The 17650-nt window shown below is 29.3% G+C and overlaps 1 protein-coding gene across 8 annotated transcripts in view; it reads right to left on the bottom strand.

The window, feature by feature from the left end:
• Positions 1-17650, bottom strand: part of LOC413721 — a 53746-nt gene that overhangs the window by 2256 nt on the left and 33840 nt on the right. For 2 of the 8 annotated variants that reach the window (XM_016913079.2, XM_026441596.1), the window contains exons 2-6: positions 5962-6336; positions 4997-5298; positions 4326-4728; positions 1261-1376; positions 1-560 (exon numbers count right to left, since the gene is read on the bottom strand). The exon at positions 1-560 is cut by the window's left edge and continues 2255 nt beyond it. In XM_016913079.2, coding sequence (XP_016768568.1) covers positions 1-560; positions 1261-1376; positions 4326-4728; positions 4997-5298; positions 5962-6336 — 1756 coding nt within the window. Of the gene's footprint in view, positions 561-1260; positions 1377-4325; positions 4729-4996; positions 5299-5961; positions 6337-11242; positions 11494-12464; positions 12913-17650 lie in introns of those variants that run through there. The other 6 variants (XM_006557310.3, XM_016913078.2, XM_026441595.1 and 3 more) reach the window with 6 other exon arrangements.

Raw genomic sequence — 17650 nt, forward strand, 5'->3', positions numbered from 1 at the left:
AGTTTCTCGATCTCAGTCGCCGCCTCGCCGGCGACTAACTCGTTCCTCAAAAGAATTGCCTCCTTATCCTCGAGGAAGCAGTTCGTCAGTCTATTCGTCGACTCGTTTACCGAATTGGTAATCGCGAAATCTAGCGATTTCGATTGACTGTTTTCTAATAAAATCGTTTCTAATTGATGATCAGACTTGCTGTTCTCGATCGATTTGTCGTTTTGGTTCTTCGAATCGCCGGATACGACGCCGTTGCACACCTCGTTTGAATCGTTTGAATCGGCGAAGGTCGCGTCCGACGATAACGCGCTCGACGGCTGGTTTATCGTCGAGCTCATCTCGCACGTGGACGTATCGTTGGCGGAGGTCGAAATGGCGGGTAACGAGGTATTAGATTCAACGACTTGTCGCAACTGGAACTCCTGACATTCGGGATTCAGCGGCCGGTTGCTAATTGTTGTCGTATTCGTAGTCGAAGTTGAACACGCTGTCCAAGACAGCCGGGAAGACGGTAGACCGGTATCACACTCGGAGCTGTACTCTCCTTCTTCCTCGTCCTCCGTGTTACCCTGTATTTTAATAACGATTTTTTAATCCGGTCAAATTTATAAAATTGATTTATAAAACTTTTACTTTTTCCAATGATACAATTCTTTATTATTTCTTTTTCTCATTTCTTTTTTTTAATTCGTTCGCGCAAGATTTTCGATCTATTTTGAGATCGAAATGACGCTTTTATTTATTTATAAATATGACTCGATATTAAAATCAATGATACTTTGCAAAGACTTGTTGATTGAAAGGAAAAAAAAATGTAAATGTAATTGATTGATTGTCTTAAGATATTTCTTGCTAATTATATCAAGGAAAGAAATATGTTAAGGCAAATCATTTCGTATTAATGCAATATTCTATTTGCATTTTCTTTTTTTTTTATTTATCAATTTAAATTTCATTTAACATTATGATAATGTTTATGCTAATGAAAATTCTAAAGGTTTGCACGATATTTTCTTCGTTAATATTATCTTATGATCTATCTAGATCATAGAAAATTAAACCAAGGTTGCAAAAATTAAATTATTTATAATGCTACGATAAATTTTTTTAAAATAATTGGATTCCTATTTCTCATTTTAATATATTATATACCCGCTTTTCATATACCTTGAAGAAACGATACGTACAATAAAATATATATTTTACTTATTTTTTTTTAACTCTTACTGATAATCGTTCCTTCGCTAATCGCAAAATTTATCCACTCACCGTAGCAAGTCTTCTTTGTTTCCTTCTCTTTTTTTTCTTTCTTCGCTTGGCACAGGCCGCCGACATGGCCGCAACGTCCGTGGTTCTGATCATGGGCCCACCCTGTATCGTAACACCTTGTACAACAGAAACGCAAACCGATTAAACCTCGTCGCATAAACCGATACACCGATATATTTTAATTTACAGGTTCAACGAAACGTGTATTTTCTCTCATACTTCGACTCCTGGAATTCTACTTATCAAAATCGGGAATTCAAGGAATAAAAGTGGTGTATCGAAGGGCGCGAGCAACTGAACTTGGCTTCTCCATCGCTTCTTCCTCGTCCTTCCGTTTCCCGCGTGAGCCGATCCCCACGGGGCCGAGGAAGTTATTTTAAACCGCTTCTATTTGAGACGCCGCTAAGAGATGCTCGTCGGATCTCTTTGCCAAACTCGAGGCGGAGAGATCTCTCTCGTCGCCCCTCGTACAATTGAAATTAAAAATATTTGATGGCGTGTGAATACGATCGTCATGGCCCTATCATCCCCTAAGCGAAAAACCGGTTTTTATCTCCTTATTCGTACGAGTGATCCGTGTGAATGTAATACGTGCGTAAAATCAAAATTATTGCCGTATTATCTCGGGCGAGGAAACCAGGTTTTTTCGTATGGGTCAAATGTGACCCATGTGAACGTCAATGATTGAAATGGAAATAATGCCTGTTTTCTTTTCTTTCTTTTTTTTTTTTTCTTTTTTCTCTTTTCTTATTCTTTGAACGTGCAACGTGCGAGGCAGCGTGCTAATGCTGACGATGGCTTAACCAGAGAATTGGTGATGAAACGCACGGATGAAGATAATTGAGATACGATTGAACGTATGCAAGAGAACACACACATTACGAGCGTGTTAGAGAGTCTTGGACTTTAGTTACGATCGCCAGATGGACCGCGGATATCCTCGACTGAGATTCGTCGAGGATTATTTTTATGAACCACGGCACGCACACGCGGTTGATTGCGTGATGCGAAACCGGGTTACGCGAAACGTTGTCCGAGCTTCTTAAGGAGCTTTCTTCGTCTTTATTTTCGCGACAGGAGATGAGAATTGTTTTAATCTAAAAATAAACACAGTACGATGATTTTAGAAATACGAAGAAAGACGTATATAAATAATAATGATAAATGATATGTATGAATATTATATGTTCATTTTTTTTTTTTTGCTAATTTTTTTATGGAATATAAAATTAAAAGTTTTCCATTAAATATCTAACAGTAAGGAATCATATTTAAATATTTCATGATTTTTAATTGTAGAGTCACATGTTTTAATTTAAAAGTAACGTGTCATAGTTTAAAGTGTCATAGTGCAAAGTATTTGTAAAATAACAATAAACGAATTGGAACATTTTTCAAAAATTAATTTTTTTCAATTTTAAATAAGACTACCTAAAATATTGATTATTTTAAATTATATATTTTCTATATAAAAATATATGAAATATGGAAAATTAATTCAATACTTAAATTCAATACTTTTTAAAAAAAATAATGACAGGATGAAATCGTGCAATAATCAATTATATTTCTATATTCATTTATCAAAAATAAAATATTTTCATTTCTAATTGATACTCTTGCATAACATTTTATAACATTCATCGTTCAAATGTCTAATAAAAAAACATCCTCAAACTCCTTCTTTCAATAAACCTGTTTCGTTCGAATTAGAAAAAGAGAGAAAGACAACAAGCTCCATTCTTGGACAATGTTTTCAAATAATGAAAACGAAGGAAGAGGAAACATTTATTTCGCATATATATATATATCTTGGCGATCGTATCTAAAGAGTAGCGGCTCTCTTTGCGAATTATTACCTTTTACCTTGAATGTGGTAGAGGCACGGCGGTAATAAAACAGCAATGATGCCGATGGACGGGACAGCAGTCATGAATCTGGCTATATCCCTTTCTCCTGGCCGCGCATCCAACCGACACTGTTCTCGTTTAACATTAGAAACAGGTACAATCAAACGTACTAACGCCTAAGCTGACGCAGCACGGGGAAGGAGTGATCGGATAAAAAAAAAATTGCGGTGCATTTTATGCTACTGCTTACCATCTTTTTTTTTCTTTCTTTCTTTCTTTCTTTTTTTTTTTTTTTTTTTTTTTTTTTTAATACATGTTACGCGTGTAATATATTACTTCTTGACCTGGACCCCATCTCGTATGTCGATAACAAATCAAGTTGTGTAACGTACTTCTGACATTTATTTGAAACGCGAACACGCGTAGCACTTCATCAATCTTTTCTGTTTTCATTGAATTAAAGTATTTTCGTTTAAAATTAGAATGGAATTTGACATAAGTTTACTTATTTCTTTTTTCCTTTTACAAATATCAAATTTGCAAAAGAAAAATTTAGAATAAGTTGGAACGTAAAATTTTATAAAGAACTTTGAAAAAAGAACAAAGTATATATATATATATCAGCTTATTGAAGCTTCATCGAATGAAACGTAAAATGTCGTTCAAGAAAAAAAAATCCACTTTCCAATCAAACCTTCCCCTCAAAACAATTTAAATCAAAATTCTCAACCAATACCAACCCACCCGAAAGATTACATGTATTATAATATCTACATAAAATTGATTTAAGAATAGAGAAAGCTAAAAAAATCCTCCCCCCCGATAAAGAAAATTCCCATCAGCGTAACACATAGTCAAAATGATTATGTTAGTCGCAAGCGGATTACACAACAACGCGGTGCTCCCTCCCCGAAGTGCGCAGATTCTCTCTTAAGCCGCAAGAAAAACAACCTTGGCATGTTCGTCCGTTGTTCCGTCCATCCGTCCATGAACAGAACCAAAGCTACAAGAGAGAGATAGAGAGCGAAAGAAAAATCCGCGGCTAGACATGCGATAGCAATTGGAGCAAAGGTAAACTCTCTTTCGAGAATTAATTGCCGTAATAACAGAGAAGGAATAGAGAAAAGAAATAGGGGAGAGCCGAGGAAGACCGTTTCATTTTTTTCCCCCTTTCTCTACACAGTCTTCAAGTCAAGCTCTTCTCTATCAACTAACCATTCACGTTGATCAAAGGAGGACCAAACATGTAATGGCCGGGATACATGTAAGGCTGAGGAATCGCTGGTATCACGTGAGATACGTGTACCGGTTGCTGCATCAACATTGGTTCAAAATAGGGGCCACCGTTCTCCAAGGGTTGCTCCTCCGCTTGTTGCTCATCCCCGTATTGTTCCTCCATTTGCTCTTCCATTTGTTCCTCCATCTGCTCGTCCGCTTGCTGTTCCTCCTTCGCGTTGGTGAACTCTATGGGCTGCTCTTCCGTCTCCCCGGCCATGCTACCGCTGCAACTGGTGCTACCTGTACCGCTCTCGTTACTGATTCCATTTGAATTCTCCGTCGGCAGAACCGTATTTTCTTGCTCTTCCATTACCACCGTATTTTCCATACTTTGATTGTTCTGTAAATAGTAGCAATGGTATTTATTAAATTTGTTTGAATAATTTTATTTGTATAAATATTATCGATTAAAAATTTAGAATATTTTTATACAATTTCATTAATAATTTAATTAATTCGTTTTGAACAGATATTATTCTAATTTTTCTTTATCTCGAAATATCTTTTTGAAATATCTTTCAAATTCTTAGATTTAATATCATAGTGATTTTTATCACTATGGTAAAGTAGATTATTTTATTTAGATAAAGGATTCACATTCTTTATACCTCGTAATTCATTATACAGTATGGTTGATTAGGCAGTTTGGGCACGTAAGTTGGATTAATCCATTCTATGGGCCTAAGAGGCACAGGTGCACAAGGCACGGCCGCCAAAACACTCGGTGCAACTTGAGATTGCATCGGCGCTGGACCAACCAACATCACAGGATATTCGTAATAGTAACCACCCATGTGGTCATAAAACGTCCCATAGCCCAGTTGGGCGTTGGAATCCATCACTGGTGGATATTCGCCGGTACCGCAGTCCCTGTCCAACAACTGTTGATCCTCAGTCGTTTCGCTACCATCTGCAATTGACATGACAAAGTTAAACAAGCAAGCAAAAAGTTAACTTTAATTATACTCAACATTGATGCATAAAGGAAAGCAGATATATATGTATGTAAGTTTTGATTGAAAACCGTACCATTACTTTTGAATCCCTTTAATAAATTTTCTTTGATGAAAAGAAAGAAACGAGATTTTAAAATTATGTTAGGTACATATAAATTCAAGAAATTCAATAGTGGAAGAATTAATCAAATTGAATAGATTTCATTATATATATAATTTCAACAACATTCAAAATAAACCAATCAAATAACAATTGAATAATCAAATTAATCAAATTTAAAAATGTTTAAAATTTCCAAACTTTAAATCTGTATGAAAGAAACAAATCCTACAAGAAACTTGACTCATTGTTAAATTGAAAAAACAAAGGATTTTTCTTTAACGAACACCTTCCACAAAATCTCTCAAATCAATGTCAACCAAGACAAAAGGGATAAGTCGACTATTCTTCTACTTGTCTCTCTCAACAAGATACAATGGAGTAACACGGGAAATCATACAAACTTGAAGAGGGTGATAGGGGTAAGCAGTCCAAGCAGCTTCCCGGAAACGACGTCACGGCCAGGAAGGGTGAACGAGACAAGCCAGAAATTGGATGAAATGCATCACGTTTCTACCTATACCTCTACCTGCGGTGGAATGAGACGCCGATTGGCTCTCGGTGGTCGAGGAAGTCGCGCTGGTGTTGGCGTTCCCGCTCCAGGGTTTCTTCCTCGACAGATAACCCTTTTTGAACAGCATATCCTGGCGGGGTGTCGTGATCCTCGTGTATTCGTCCTCGTTAAAGATAATCTTGGGCTGGGACGGTGAACCGGTTGTGTCGTTCTTGTGCCGTGTCGTAGCGCCGGCGTACGCGCCACCATCGCTACTTCCGGTTCTACGCGGCTTGTATCCGCTCTGCCGAGTAAAGCTGTGCGTGTTCGTGTCATTCTCCTGCCCTTTCAAGAATCCGTTCCGTAATCCTTCTTCTTCGTCCTCTTCGCCGGGTGGAGCTGCAAATTAAATCGAACAGATACAGTTGGATTCCAATTTCTAATTTCCTCTTTTCGTTTTATCATTTTTATAACATAATGAAATGATAACATTGATACGAATGGCTAGAGTATGCCCCATCTAGATTTTTCTTTTATTTTTTAATTTTATTTGTAATCGGATCAAGGTTCGATCGAAAATTGTAACGAAAATACATCTTCCTTCATATTTTTGTAAATAAAATGGATACAATGGATTAAAATTTAAAACAATATTTTCATCGTTCAAATAATTAATTAGTTAAAGCATATTTTGTCCGCGTATAAAATAAAAATAAAAATTGAATCGATATTATAATTGTAAACTCTTGTGTTAAATTTATACATTATGTATTCGAATAATTTAAAATTACTTAACATATATCTGAATACAAATATACAATGCATATTAACTTTCAGAATAACATACATGTACGTGTACTTCAATTTCACGGTACATTTTAATTATTTCAAAGCGAGAGAGAAAATTAATAAGATGAATTTAATTTATCTAAAACAGATTCTATAAGTAATATGATCTCTTACATACAAGTTTCAATATTATTATGAATAATTATAATATTTCAATTAATATTATAAATTAATTACTATTGCTGAAAATTTCTATTTGAACTATTTTGTATAATTGAATATGAAATGAATATATTTCAACCTCCAAATTTAAATCTTGTTTTTTCCACCTCCTCGTTAAAGATTTTTTTTACGAAACAAAAATATGTACATGAACGTATTTATAATAAATATAAATTATTCGAAAAGTATATATTATATAATAAATAATTATTGATCGATCTAATGTATTAATTATTAACTAAAACTAGTATATTTTTTTAAGAAGATCGGAATGATTTTGATGGATAGATTTAACAAGTACTTATTAAAGTCATAAGAAAGTATACTGAACGATTTCACAAGCGAAAAGAACACTGGTTCAAGTACCATCGACTCAAATTACAGAGGAATTTGTTATCCGAGTGCAATGGTGTTCGCTATCCACAAACAAATCCTCTTGTATTGGAATGTACATACTATTAGTGATGTTTGAAATGTATAACGATTGAAAGTAAAGGATCGAAGAAATCTCATTCAATGCTTTTCAATCGAGTACATTATTGTTCAAAAGTATGGATTAATCAAGACGAAAATCTGTATGATAGAAAATGAATTGAATAAATTGAAAATACGAAATTTTAAATGTGATGATTGATTAAAAATTTAGACCCTTAGCGTAAAACGATTATTCTTAGAAAATTTCTCAATTGATATTACAATTATTAGAATTTGAAAATTTGCATAATTATGGTGTAATAATTAATGATATATATATATATAATTATACGATTGAAATGCGATAGGGATATATATTTGTAATAAATTTAATCTTTTATAATAAGAATTTGTTTTCCTATCTTAATTTGAAATTTGAGAATATAATATAATTTTCATATGTTAAATATGATAAATTAATCAACGCCAATATGATAATATAGATATATTAGGCGATAAAATTTAATTCTTAATTAATGTTTTTAATTAAAATTTCAACAATAGCTTTCTAAGCATATCGAGATGATGCCTCTTCATTCTGATACTTAAAAATAAAACGTGATATTTATAAGTGAATAATAATGCGACCTATGTTTATGACGTGATAAATGTTTCTTACATCATCTTGTAGTCCACTAATCTCTAATTCTGAAGCTCTGTGTAATTATAAACTACAATTTGAAATGTTTGAAAACTTTCGAATGATAGATATTTCGTGTAGATACTTTTTAATTACGTCACTTATTATTTCCTTCTTATTATACCTTCTTTAGAATACCTTCTTTATTATGATTCTTTTATCGTAATATATTTCAATTATTTCTTTATATATAATAATCCCCATATTTATCATTGTATTTTATGATTCAAATGTCTGGTAGATGTATGATTATTATGTAAATGTAAATTATCGTAAAATTATTATGTTTATTGAAAAGATAATAGTTTGTAATTCTTATTCCCAATATAATGTGTGAAATTTCTGGAACAATTCATAAAATAACTTGGTACAATGATGACAGATAAAAATAAAAAATAAAAACACAATCATCTATTCATACAAATAATGTAATTTCTTTTATAATTAAATATTCTTCAACAAAATTAACTTTTTGAAGATGAAAAATTACATTATAATTAATTATATTTAAGCGTGATATTATAAAAAAAATATATTTCTTTCATAATTTTAATTGACCATTTCAAACCAACTTGTTTATGTTATAAGGCATTTTATAGCTATATGTAACCAAATGATAATTTCGAAGTTATAAATAATTATAATAGTAAACATTCATGAGATTCGATGATCAAAGACTGCTGACACAAATGCATTGCAATTATTAAATGCCATATTAAGAATCAATACTGATTTCACAACGTGTACATATATATATATATTTTTTCTTTTTTTATGATAACACTTACAAATAATATAAATTTTTGACATTTTATAAAAAAAATGTTTATTAAAAAAGCTATTATAGAATTTAATTTTAATTTATTTAATAAATGTTTAATTAAATAAGAATACGATAATAAAAATTTGTTTAAGAAAACATTTATAGTAAAACTTCATTTATTAAAATGAAATTTTAATATTCCATTAAATTTTCTACTGTTTGAAATTATTTACTTGAATTTTAATTTTTATTATTTCAAAAAAAAAATTATAAATATTATAGAATTGAATTAATTTTATTATTTATAAATAATAAAATAAAATACTAATAAATTTTCTTGAATGACAATAATATGATAATAAGACAAATGAAATTTCACAAGTTTCTATCTTATAATTTAATAATATATATATATTGAAAAAAAAAATCTACAATGTGACAAAACCAGAATTATAAATTCTATTAATTATATAAATTTTTTTCTAAACAAGTTTGAATAAATGAAGTTGTATTATATATGTATATAATAACGAATACTATTAAATATATTAAAAATATTAAAGTAAGAAAACATTTATAAGATTGTATTACTTTATTTCATTTATTTATTTATTATATATGTATGTATAAATATATAGCCAAAACATGAAATATGCAAAATCAGTTTGAGATACAAAGATTACAGGAATAAAAAAATCAAAAACAAAAAAAGCAAAAAAAAAAACACGACTTAACTTGCAAATATAAATATAATTTTCTAATGTGATTAAGCTTCTACAGACTAAACTTCTAATTGGTGAAACCAAGCGAGCACTTGCAAATGCTTTCAATTTTCTCCACAGTGATAAAACTAAACAATTGATTCTCCTTGTGCAATTTTCTTCTATTTTACTAGCTAACAAAATCCATATTTTTATCTACTCTATGACATTAATTCTATTAAATCGTGACTGGTCATGGATCAAACGAAGCGTGTGTGCGATAATTCTTTTAATCAAAACGAACATATATATATATAATATGTAATTTATTATATTAAGTAAAATGAGATGAATAGAAATAATAGCAAAATAAAAAACAAATAAAAGCAAATAATTTTTAAGAAATTTGATAAATATTATTGATCTTTAAATTTCTGACAAATGATTATTAGATCAATATCGTTTTGAAGATAAATTTGTATGGTAAATTTGTTAAATTTAAAATTAATTTTAAATATTTTTCTTTTGTTTTATTTTTCTGATTAAAATTAAGGGAAACAAAATAGCTGTTAACTCATAATTTATGAGTTTTATTGAGTTGAGTGAAAAAAAAGAGAGAAATTCTTTAAAATTGAAACAAAACTAAACGTTTCTAAAATTCATGATTTCGATTATATAATTGTTATTAAATTCTTGGAAGAATAAATTTATCCGAAAACTTTAGAAGTTTTAAAAGAAATATATAATTAAAAAGATACAATATCGATTTATTCTTATTTTAAATAAAATCACTCTCTAAAATTAATTCATAATTTTTCTTCAGAAATAGAAATTTTTTTTTTTTTGATGCGAAAAATTATCTTTATTGTTTATTTTTCTATATTATTTCTATACATTAATACATTTATTTTTCTAAAACATATAAAAGAAATTTTATATGAATTCAGTAATTATTTATTGAATTGAATCATCGAATACATATAGTTTCTTAATTTATTCCAATTTATTACGATTAGATAAAAGTAATTATTATTCAATTTTCTAATGAAAATAAGATCGAATAATTATAAAAAAAATTTTATACATTTAAAAATATCCATGCGTAATAATATTTAAAGTATTTTTGATAAAAACTAAATTTACATGTGAATATAAATTAAAAGAGAAAAAAACGTGGCATTGAAACATAAGCGGAATCATTAATTAATAACTTCTGAACAGTAACGAGATTTATTCATTTATTCATTTCGTTAAAAGAGAAATGAATTGTATTTTTATATAGAAATATTTCTATTCACCCCTTTTTACGATAAACTATTATCTAAACAGAGACCAGAGAGCTCAGTTACACAATTATCATTTATCCAACCAATATTATCAGGGATCGATGAAACAAATTAAAATTTTATAATCTCGCAATTTTATTTCTAATTTCCCAATGAAAATTTTAAATTCATACCTGATACAAAAAAAAATAAAAATAAAAAAAATAAAAAAGTGACGTGTGTAATTGGTGTATAAAATTCGTTCGTAGAACTCTTCCCGTTACGTAAGAAAATTTATTATATTAGCATCGGAAACACTTGTAACTTGACCGTTCAATATCGCTAATAATATTAGTTGCACAGTGTAAGAGAGCCTTGAACGTAATAAAAAAGCATGGAGGAAGCTCTTCGCTAGGGACCATGATCAGTCTCTTCCACAGAATTTCCGTACCGTCTTGGTACCTCGCTAAAAGTAGAACGTGATTGGAGGAGCCGATCACGTGGATAACCCTTCGTTGCCGACGCCACTGCATTTCTGTCCGCGCCCTCTACGTTGGCCGCCTTCCTCGCGAAATCCTCCTTTTCCACCCTTCCTTCCCGGTGTATATATCGTACACTACCAGTCAGTCACCCTAGTCTCTCACTCCAACTTCACACTTTGTTCCTCTCTTTCTCTCCTTCCCCTTTCCTCCTTTTTCTCTTCTTAACAAGAAAAAAAAAATGAAAAAGGAAAAAAAAAATTGAAACTGAACGAGAATGAAAGAGAAATTAGGAGGCTCTTGCACACAATGATCGATCGATCGATCGATCATTTAGAAATTATTAGATTCGTGTAATTTTTAACTGTGTGAATTTACGTCAAATTGCGAAATTATTTTTTAACGATAAGTGTTTCGTTAACATTAGCAATTTGTGACTATCGTATAAATTGATCAACGGTGTCAGTTTAATTGTGCAAGAATATCCAATAGTATCCGTTAGTCGTCTTCTTAACCCTTTCTCTATTAGCGATTATACTTGTTCACCACCGAAGCCATCTTAGCATAGCACGAGAGATTATGATCGATGCAACGATCATGTTTTCTATATATTTTATTATATTGGTATCATTGAATCGTTTTCAGTTAAATTTGTTATATTCTAGCATTGTACACGCATCGTATCTTAATATTTTGATATTTTACGTGATAAAAGGGTAAAAGCTTTTATTTGGTATCAAACACCTATCTTATCACCACATACATTGTATTCTATACATTTTACCCGATGAAGATCATCAATAAAAATTTACTTCTCAAGAATTCAAATGCAGCAGTTTAAAGAAAACCTGATGATCCAAACTATCACCTATAATATAATTCAACGATACCAATCGAAGATCAAAACTGCTAAAGAAAATATTGTCACATACCAAATATCACACTCGTGATTTCCTAAATAAAATCGTACAGCAAGAAAAGTTATTTCATGCACGCTTTTAAAAATTCAATTGTACAATATAGCATAAATATATATACATATATATATATATATATATATTTATAAACAAATAAAAGAAAAAAAAAAAAGTAATCTCTATCAACGCAATTGCGTAAAACACGCGTCTCGTATAGCCATATCATGCGAATGCTTCTCAACATAAACGGCCGTAGCGAAAGGGTTAAGGTGCCTACGACGATGCACGACGCCCCCAGGATGGAATTTCTCTTAGGTTCCCTTTCTATTTGCTGTTATATGGTTTAGAAATGTGAATGCCACTGATAAAACGCGCCAAATAAAAGGAGGATGAGGCTGAATAATCTGGTGCACGCGATGCCTCGAGAACGACTGCGGTCGACACGAGGAACAGGGGAGCGGTGGGGGAGGGGCAGGGGGGGAAGAGGTAAGAGAGAGATGGAGGATAGAGAGAATGGTTTACTAGCTGGCGGACGTAGCTCATTGGCCGGCGGTCGTGGACTAGAATAGCAACAGAATTAGAATAGAAAACGGGCGAGGACCAGTGTTGGCCATCGGTGATGCTAATCGTGCCTCGTTGAAGATCGATCCTCTTTACCTATCTTTCTCTCTTTTTCTTTTTTCTTCTTTCTTTTTAACGTTCTTCGTCCCTTTGAATTCTGAAGGGAGATTAGGGTGAACGGATGATTAATAAGAAATTTTACACGACGAAGCATTTTGGGTAAAAGTTTTACAATTTGGTTTTTTTTCTTTTTTTTTTTTTTTTTTATTTTTTGATTTTGAAAAAGCGACCGTGATTCGTATTTCTGAATTTCTATTCGTACAGTTTCTATCAAATAATTTATTAGTTAATATATGTATATAATTTTTATAAATGATGTTGGTTATTTGTTAGAGTAATTAATAAATAACGAAACTTCATGAAAGTATTTAGGCTTAATGTTGAATAATTTGAGAATTTTTAGAAAAAATAGTGCCTTTTTATTTAAAATGAAGACTTATTTAATAAGATGTCCTTAATTACTGATTTTGAGAATTAATTTCTAATAATTTGGACAATTGTTAAAAGATGATCATGAAAATGTTTATATAAAATATTTTTTTTCTTTTTTATCAAAATTATTGACAATTATTTGAATAGTAATTAGCATCGCTTTGAAAATGACCAGAAAGATGAAAAATAATTTTGACTTTAAAGATACGAATTTTTTTTTATTATTTTATAAATTTTAAGAATTTCGAGACATTGAAATATTCTTATTAATTTTCTTATCTTAAAGTATTACTTACTTCCTTTATGAATGATAATTGATAACGTTTTAAAAAATTAATTGATTAATAAGAAATATTTTTATATTAATATTTAATATTAATTTAATTAATCGAGTTTTGAAATGTTTAAATTAATTTTATAATTTCTTAAAAATGAAATAATTTTGAGAATTTTAATAAAATGCAATGCTTTATTAGAATTTTTATTTAAATATTTATTTCTTTTTAATTTGTGAAAATGTGGTATTATCATTAAATTTCACTTTGATAAATATCTTTAATTTTTAATCCCATGAAAAAAGCAAGAATAGAAATTTAATGAAATAAAGTTCAATTTCAATGTAGACTACTATTCTTTTTTTTTTTTTTTTTAAGGGTAAAAAATTAAATTTTCTAAAGATTCTCTTATTATAACGAACAGTTAGAAATATCTTCCGATGTATTTCGGGTAGTTTGACAAATGTTTGAAACTGGGTTAATCGTAATTATATCATTTTCAAGAATTTTAAACTGTTATTTTATCAAAAAGAGAAACTTTCTTCTTTCTTATTTATAGATAATATTTTCTAATACAGTCTTTTACAACGATCGCATTGATTTTAATTTTTTTACAAAGCTTCCTTGTCCTTGGAAAACCAAGCTTATATATCATCATATTTGGAAATATTTTTTAGATTCAATAATCTCGAAGAAAATTACTGTAACACAATTTCGATACTCATATTTTCCTATAGTAAAAAAATATTTCCAACTATTTTTAAATAATATTACTTTAAAAACTAGTGAGATAATATTTCTATCGAATTCTCTAATTAATGAATCTTACGTAATTCCCTGAATTGTTATTTTGAAATAAATTTCTTCGAGAGAGAATTATTATTTTTATTTTCTCGCTCAGAAGATAAGATAGAAACTAGAAGATTTGACCTATTTTTTAAGGGATTCGAGATAATATTCCCGTTTCATAATTTCTGATCCTATATTGTATGCAAAGCCAGCTTCTTCGGTGTTAATAAGATTTGAAGGTTCAACGTACCGAGGTCGATCGGAATATTTTAAGTAACAAATAGAAAACACTTCGTCTACTTTCTATATCCATTATGTCAACAATTTTCTTGCACTGTGAAAAATCATCAATCATCAAAAATCAAACGAGAATTAGAAACTGTCACCAATTGTCTCAGAGAATGAAATCATTCCTGTATTCTCTTCAAATGGATTATTAAAACGAGTTCACTCTAATGAAAGATCCAAATCAAAGAGCATCTCGATTAAACCGACTCTGAAAGAAGATCTCGAAGCGAAACAATCTGATATCTTCACCTGGTATAGTTTTTGTACGATATTATATTTATTTGAATTTTGAATCATTGACGATTATTAGGAAAACAAACAGATAGATGTACCGTGCGAAATGATTACTACGGTTTAAACGATTGATCACTAAACAAATTGATACGCCAAAAACAATACGTCCCGGGTAAAAATAAAGCTGTGAAATTCGTAAATTTATCGCGCAATCTCACTCGGATGCCAAGTAGGTTGTGCACGCCACGCCGTTACATTGTCGAGTTACATAAAACACCTCTGCGTTTGTCATTTTCTTGACAGACATTAACAGGGTTTATCAACCATGGAATAACGGTTAAGAATGTGTACGTATATTACACGCGTTAAGATCTTACATATTTATATTATTTTGCGAAGGAATATATAGTGTGATAAATTCAACAAAGGTTCGATTAAATTTCGAATCGAAGGAAAGGAATGAACAGCGATGACTTGTTGCGTGAATATTGTATATTTATTTTTAATATATTTGAGAAAAGTAGATCTGTGAGTAAATTATAAGGTTATATATGGATTTATGATAGATAGAAATAATTTTATATAATTTTATATGATTTTTATATAATATGAAGAAACAATTGAGAATTATTTGTTGTTTCATAAATTTCAAGAAATATATGCACAATATTTGGATAGCGAAATATAAGATATTTCCATTTTTCCATATTGACTCGATGCTTGGCTAAAAGGAATACAACGTGATAATTGAAAATAAAAATATCTTGATTAAATTTAAAGGTATATGAATTTTTTAAAAAAGTAATAAATTTCTGTCGCGATAATGTAAAAATTAAATAAGAAGATTCTTTCTAATAATTGATTGATTATATTTTTAAGCTATTTTTTCTGTAAAAAGTAAAAAAGAATCTGGCTTATTATATTTTTTTTTTTACTTTTGTTATTTTTCCTGAACATTTCTGAAGAAATTGAAATTGAAGAAAAACAGATTTTTAGAAGTTGACGATCAAATATTTGTACAGAATAAATATTTCATAAGAAATGGATTCAACCATTTATAATTTCAGAAACAATTATTATAAAATTAAACTTAACTTTCTTAAAAAATAAATTCAATAATATCGATATGTTACTTTTAATTCTGGAATTCTATTTTATTTATTTCTCGAAAATGCATCCATCAATATAATTATACATACATTGAAAAGATTTCTTTTAATTCTTCAATAGTCAAGAATAGTCAAATGGAAACGAGAAATGTTAGGAATGAAGAAGCAACGCAATTATGGCACTCTCATAATACTGGATAATACTAATTTCTATTTCTCGACCAAACATTTGAACCATGAACCACTTAAATCAGTGATGTATATATGGAGAGAAACCTCTTTATCAAATGCATGCAAACATTACTCTACACTTGTTTCTTAACAAAAATTAAGAAACAAACTAATCATTTCGTCAATAAATTTCTTTAAATTTATTTTTTATTTAGTCTTTGTGCAAATATATTCGAGAAAAATTTATTTCCAACCTATGAAAAATATTATTTTGCAAATTAATAATTTCTTAACGTTTGTCAATAAAAACATATTTAATCCAAATACTTTTGAAAAAAAGATATAGAGATAAAAAAAAGGAGATTCTAAATCCTATTACATTATATTTGCTTTACTTGAATTAAATTATGATTTAGGCTTTAAATTTTTATTATTTTTCATTTGGTTTTTTTTAAAATAAAATTAGAAAATATTGGAAAACTTTGATGAGAAGCTTCATCTACAATACTGATCATGATAATGAACTTGTAGAACAACATTGAAAAACAATATTGATCGATGATTAAAGTTTTATCTTTATTGAAGGCAACGATGAATAACATTGTCGTATCTTGTTGCAAAATAAATACCAAATTCTAAAAATATTTTATCTTATATTGAATCAACATGCTCAAAGAAACTAGGTTTATTTCTATGATTACGTTTATTTCTAAAAAAAAAAAAAAATATCTTTTATTTATAACATCATGTAACAAACATGGAATCAAAATTTTAAATGACATATTTAAATTAAAAAACTTAAAATTTATTTTTTCAATAAGTACTAATAATAACAACGAAGAATAAAACCATTAGAGATCATTCATCAATTTTCTACTTGAAACATAATAAAAAATATAATTTTTCTACCAAACAATTTCAATAAATTTTTCAACCGATCTTCCTACGAATCTCAACATCGGAATTCATGATTGTAACATGAAGAATTTAGAGAATCTAGACAAAGAAGACGCACGTTTATTTCTAACCAAAAAAAGAAAGTATCTTTTATTTATAACATCGTATAATAAACATCAAATCAAAATTTTAAATGACATATTTAAATTAAAAAACTTAAAATTTATTTTTTCAATAAGTACTAATAATAACAACGAAGAATAAAACCATTAGAGATCATTCATCAATTTTCTACTTGAAACATAATAAAAAATATAATTTTTCTACCAAACAATTTCAATAAATTTTTCAACCGATCTTCCTACGAATCTCAACATCGGAATTCATGATTGTAACATGAAGAATTTAGAGAATCTAGACAAAGAAGACGCACGTTTATTTCTAACCAAAAAAAGAAAGTATCTTTTATTTATAACATCGTGTAATAAACATCAAATCAAAATTTTAAATGACATATTTAAATTAAAAAACTTAAAATTTATTTTTCCAATAAGTAGTAATAATAACAACGAAGAATAAAACCATTAGAGATCATTCATCAATATTCTACTTGAAACATAATAAAAAATATAATTTTTCTACCGAAC

Source organism: Apis mellifera, linkage group LG7 (genome assembly GCF_003254395.2).
Source record: "Apis mellifera strain DH4 linkage group LG7, Amel_HAv3.1, whole genome shotgun sequence".
Classification (NCBI taxonomy): domain Eukaryota; kingdom Metazoa; phylum Arthropoda; class Insecta; order Hymenoptera; family Apidae; genus Apis; species Apis mellifera.